This window comes from Lycium ferocissimum, chromosome 8 (assembly GCF_029784015.1).
Source record: "Lycium ferocissimum isolate CSIRO_LF1 chromosome 8, AGI_CSIRO_Lferr_CH_V1, whole genome shotgun sequence".
Lineage (NCBI taxonomy): Eukaryota > Viridiplantae > Streptophyta > Magnoliopsida > Solanales > Solanaceae > Lycium > Lycium ferocissimum.
The window spans coordinates 14,362,441-14,368,743 of NC_081349.1; the positions used below are offsets into that span (position 1 = coordinate 14,362,441).

General features: G+C 38.5%; 1 protein-coding gene across 1 annotated transcript; it reads right to left on the minus strand.

Annotated features, from left to right (window-relative positions):
• Positions 1–1,447: 1,447 nt before the first annotated feature.
• Positions 1,448–3,028, minus strand: LOC132066054 (uncharacterized). The gene has a single exon (XM_059459449.1). It carries the CDS (start codon positions 3,026–3,028, stop codon positions 1,448–1,450), a length of 1,581 nt encoding a protein of 526 aa, XP_059315432.1.
• Between the last annotated feature and the right edge of the window lie 3,275 nt (positions 3,029–6,303).

Sequence of the window (6,303 nt, forward strand, 5' to 3'; positions counted from 1 at the left end):
CTAACACTTATTCTCTCTGAAACTTGGGCGACATTTCCCCGTAAATGCGACACCCCGAGAATTCAACTCGCCAATTTCATCAACCACAATACCAACAAACATTCTAACAACATCAATCATTAATTCAAAACACATTTTAACATCAGCCATCTTCTTTCACATAATGCGACGACATTCGCTTATATTCAATTCAACCACATAGAATCAAACTAACGCCAATACTCATACGTTCAATTACTAATCCGAAATCATTCAAACAATATTCAAGGACATTTTAAGCAATTAACACAATATTTCAAACAACCCAACCATACCACCATCTTACCCAAAATCTCCCCAACTCGACATAAACAACACGAACGCATTTCTTTCTTTCAAAACTCATGAACTATACCAACCATCTTCATTTTAACAATGTTATCATCCTAAATGTAAATTTACATAAAAGCTACATTGGCTTCCAATTCAGCCCACAACCATCACAACTTCAAATTGATTCATTAAACTTTCACTATCAACATGGAATCCACACGACAACAACAAACAAAACGCTAAATAAAATTAATTCATTCTTGGCATACATAATATATGCACGGTTCCAACACCCTCCACACGGCTACAACATCAACATGCCATTTTCATGATTTCCATCCATTTCCACACACTACAACAACCTGCAAACATGCTAAATACCATTAATCCTTTGCTCCTACACACCACACACACACACGGCCAACACCCACATATGCACGGCTTCACTCTTAACATCCATATTTCATGAATTTCATTCATTTCTACATACCACAACATCCACAAACCATTCATAACATATAAAAAGGAAGATTGAAGCATACCTTCTTCACTTGGTTCTTCAACTTAGCTAGGGCTTGTTTTTTAACTAATTCTTGTTCTTACTACTCCAACAACCACTCCATGTTGTTCTCCACCTTCTAATGATTTGAAATGCTTGAGAAAAAATATTTTTGATCACCTTTTCTCCTTGCTCTTTTTCGGCTCATCAATGGCCGAATGGCCCCTTATGTCTCTCTCTCAAAGTTTCTTGAAATTTCTATGGGTTGGAGATGAAAAATGTGACCAATTAATCATCTTTCACTACATATATTAAACTTCCATGTGGCCATGGCCCACATCCCATGTGGCCGGCCACATGCCTCTCTTTTTCTTTTTTTTTTCATTTTTCATGAACTAATTTCCTTTCTAAAAATAGCTTTTGACCCCAAATGTTTCCTTAATATTTCCATGCCAATAAAATCATACACACTTATACTTTTAAAACATACAAAAGTCTCTACTTCGTATCTCGGAACGGTCTTGTCCTTAACTTATCGAGATTGACTCGGATTATCCCGACGTACGAAATACGGGATATAACAAGCACGTTCAACTCTATTTATCCAATAGGATGCCTTTGAGCCCCATCAAATGCTCAAATATTCATATCACTTGTCTTAAGCTCGCTAATATTATATCCGATCTTTCTCAGACTTGTTAGTGGACAAATGTTAAGTCCAGAGCCTCCATCAATCAACACTTTAGACACAAACATGTTGCGACACTTGATAGTTATATGGAGTGCTTTGTTGTGACTACATCCCTCTGGTGGCAGTTCTTTATTATCAAAGCTGATTCGATGACTGTCAAGCACGCGCCCAACCATTCCAGCTAATGTCTCACCAGTTGTTCCAATCGGAACACATGCTTCACTCAAAATCTTCAAAAGTGCATTTTTGTGTACATCCGAACTCAAAAGTAAAGAAAGGATAGAAATCTGGGCATTGGTCTTTTTCAACTGATCCACAATAGAGTATTCACTGGCCTTAATTTTTCTCCAAAATTCTTCTGCCTCGGCTTTTGTCATAGCCCTTTTTGGAGGCACATTGCTTTCTTTAGTTTGCCTCGATCTAGCTAGCTCTTCCAGGGTATAGCACCTTCCGTACCTTGTCATTCTTAACGTCTTAGTCTTGTCAATGATCGTTTCATTTCCTCGACATTCCATCACAGCTTGTTGATAATTCCATGGTACGGCTTTGGTATCGAGCACTGGCAACTGATTTGGTGCTTGAACTACTTCCACAGGTGTTGATGAAGCTCCTAATATCTCGACAGGTACAAAACCTCTTACCACTATAGCCGAATAAGCAATGGCTACAAGACCATGATCTTCCACACTATCTACAGGCACTATAAATTTGGCCGGATCGTCATCACTTTCATCTACTCTAATCATATTTATCAAGGCTCCATCATGGGTCGGGAGTGGATTGTTGTCCACGTTTGGTGCCGGTTGTTTGACCATGATCTGTTTTGCTTCAATAAGATCTTCAACCTTGTGTTTCAATGCGTAACAACGATCAGTGGAATGGCCTTTTACCCCCGAATGATATGCACATGTTTTAGTGGGATCAAAACTTCTAGGTAGTGGATCTGGAATTCTACCCTCCACAGGATACAATAAGCCTGAAGCTTGCAGTCTTTCAAAAACAACGCTCAATGGCTCTCCTAACGGTGTAAAATTACGAAAAGGTCTACTTGGACGAGGTACGGGTGCATTGTTTGGATGATGGAATTGTGGTGGTGGAGCTTGGTATGTCGGTGGTCGTGGAGCTCGATATGTTGATTGTGTGTTGTAGATGGGGTATGAAATTTGTGGTGATTGAGGTTGGTAATATAGCAAAGCTTGGTTGTATGGATGTGACGAATATTGGAAATATTGTGAGTGGAGAGTGTTAGACTGGTACCGCGGAGGTTGTTGACGATGGTATGAGGTGCTTCCCAGAGCTATTACCGTTGCCGCTTCCTTTTCCTTTTTCTTTTCATTTCTGAGAGCACCAGTTTGTATGGCCTTACTAGTAGACTGCAATGCCACTAGACTTGTTATTCTCCCTGTCTTAATGTCATCTTCAATCATGTCTCCAGCTTTGATCACTTCTGCAAAAGTTTTTCCGCCCATTGTCACTAAACGTTCATAGTACTGCGATTCTAGTGCCTGAATGAAGAAAGTAACCATTTATGTTTCCTCCATGGGCGGGTGTACCCTAGATGCTTCTTCCCTCCACCGTATAGCATATTCTTGGAATGATTCGGTTGACTTCTTCTTTAATTTTGTAATTGAGATTCTGTCAAGAGCGATCTCAACATGAAACTTGTAATGATCCACAAAAGCATTTGCCAAGTCATCCCAAGTACGCCATTTGGTTGTGTCTTGCTTAGAGTACCACTCCAAAGCTTTCCCACTCAAACTCTGATTGAACAATTTGATTCTTATCCCTTCATTCTTCCCCACACCAATTAACTTTTCACAATAGACTTTCAAATGGAAGAAAGGGTTTCCCGACCCATCAAACTTTTCAAATTTTGGAATATTGTAGCCAAGTGGCAACTCTACCTCAGGAAATGCACATAACTCTTCATATCTCACACTCTGGTTAGTGTCGAGTCCGTACAGACTTCTCATAGCATCTTCCAAACTTTTGAACTTCCTATTTATCATTTCATCATTAACTGCCCTTTCCTCCTTTTCGACCTCGACATAATGATCAACATCTGGGCGACATAGTCCTTGGGTTTGTGTCATGGGTGGAGCTGTGGCATAAGTATATACCGGCGGAACTTGATGCGCATTGGTAACATCATGTGCCAGCGGTATGTACTGAGCCTTTGAAGAAGCGGCTGTAAACAAAAGAGGAGCATTTTGAGTAACTGGGTGGGCGAGGGGTTCGGAATGAACTGGTTGAGAAGTGGTAAAATAGTTTGCTTGGTTAAGTTCATCCAAATTTTGGAATGGAGGTCGCATAGGCAAAGTCTGACGAAGCCCAGGAGATGGAGTCATATGTGGTGGAGTTTGAGAAAATGGTCGGTTTTGAAGTACCATGCGACTTAGTTCAGCAACTCGTTGCTCCAGATGAGCAATGGTCTCCAAATGTGTTTCTGGTTCACTAGAGGAGGTGGGATCACTCGTGATCGGTAAACTAAGAGATGGCTCAGATGAAGTGGTTGCATTGATCAAACTTTGCTCCATTTTAGAATGAGTCTTTTTAGTTAACTAGGTGATTAGTGATGAGGCAGAGTCTGATTTCTTGGATTTAGATCGTGTGAAATATGGATGCTCCGCCAGTTCCCATTTAGCACAAGTCAACCTTTTGTTTTGAAAATAAGTTTAAAAGAAAAAAGATAAAATAAGAAAAGAAAAAGAAAATGAGTCATTATACGGTAAGGACATGTTATTGCACATAAACACATTATTGCACATAATACATCGCGTTCTATAATGCAAGGGACCTCTTTATGCCAGAGGTAGGCCTAACGAACATTTGAAGGACAAACATGTCTTTTATGTATCATTCCATAACTCTTCCTAAAACTAATTTACAAGAATAATAAAAATTTATTACATGCCATTTAATAATACAATTCAGAGTTAATCTAAGATATCTAATACTTCATCTCCACTAATTTCCTTTGGTTGTCTTCAAACCTTCGTCATTAATTGGATTCTCCACAATAACTGTTATATCCCGTATTTCGTACGTCGGGATAATCCGAGCTAACTAGGACAAGTTAAGGACAAGACGATTTCGGGATACGAGGTAGAGATCCTTAACCCTCGATATTGTTTTAAGGCATAAGTTGCCTATGATTTATTGGCATGGAATATTAAGGAAAATTTGGGACCAAAAGATGAATTATGAAAAGTTAGACATTTCATGAAAATTTGGGGCCAAAAGTGAAGTTTTGGAAATTTTAATTCATGAAAAAAATGACCATGTGGCCATCCACATGACTTGTGGGCCATAGGCCACATGTATGAGGTATATAGGTAATATTAGATGACTTATTAAGTCATCTTCACCATTTCATCTCCTAGAAATTTCAAGAAACATGGAAAAAAAGAAGAAGGAGAAAACGGCCAAGGGCTGGCCGAAACTTGCCCCTCAATTTTGATCATGGAAAATTCTTTTCTTCTAGTTTTTCTACCAATTGGAAGACCCTCGTTAACGTGGAGTAGTTGTTGGAACAAGGAAACCGCTCGTTGTCGCAATTCACCAACCTTGGCCGTGTGAAGAACATGAATGGAGAAGGTAAGATTTAATCATCTTTACATGTTTAATAGGTGGTTGTGCATGTTGTGATATGTAGAAATGAATGGAATTCATGAAATTATGTGTGTTGAAGATGAGCCGTGCATGTGTTGGACTTGGCCGTGTGTGTGTGTTGTTGTGTAGGAGAGATGCACTAATTGTATTTAGCATGTTTGGGTGTTGTTGTAATGTGTAGAAATAGATGAAAACCATGGAATTTGTATGTTGTTGTTGTGGCCGAAAATGGGCTGATTTGGTGTAGGCATGTGGGACTAATGTGATGTAGTATTTTGGTTGTCGTCGTTATGAATTCTATGATGTAAAATGAAGTTTTAATGATCCAAGTTAAGGTTATAATTGTGTGGGCTGAATTGGAAGATAATGTGATCTTCATATGGTTTCTTGAATTTATGAAAATGAAGTTGTAAATGTATGTATTGTTGACATAATTTATGAATGTGGAAGAAGGAACGGGGTTGGTAATGTTCTTGTTAAATTGGAATGGTTTCGGGTGAGAAACATGTATTGGATTGGCTTGTTTGATCATTGAGCGGATTGTTTGAAATGTTCTTGAATCTTAATTGAATGATCTTGGATTGGTACTTGAACTTAAGACTGTTCATGTTAGCTTGAAAGTATGTAGTTGAAATGAATATAAAAGAATGTCGTCGAATTATGTAGAAAGGAGTTATTAATGCTAGAATGCGTTTTGAATTAATGATTGATGTTGTTTATATGGTTGTTGGTATTGTTGTTGAAGATTTGGCCGAGTTGAATTCTCGGGGATGTCGTATTTATAGGGGAAATCTTTCCAAATTTCGTAGATCAAGTGCTAACTTAGAATTGGATTCTTCGATGCTTATGACTAATGTTCGATGCCTAATGATGTTGTTGTAGACTTTGAGAAGTCGAGACGTAAGTTCGGATTAGCTTAGGAAGCGAACAAGGTATGTAAAGCTCAACTTTTCTTTCTTTGGCAGGTCTTAGTTGAAAGTAAGTTATGACACGAGCCCTGAGGTAACTCTATTCTTGCGGTCCGAGCATGTTTATAGTTTGTACTGTTTCCTGACATTCGTATTCTTAATATAGTTGAATTATGGTCGTTATGTCTTTTATATGATTAAGTTTCAAAAGTTGCATAAAAGTTTTGCTTTCAAAAGAGTTTTGTTCTTAAATGATTCCGTAACTACGAACGATCGTAACT

What these genes read in the sequence shown, in the direction of transcription:
- LOC132066054 (XM_059459449.1), bottom strand. Translation starts at nt 3,028, where the DNA reads ATGGTTACTTTCTTCATTCAGGCACTAGAATCGCAGTACTATGAACGT.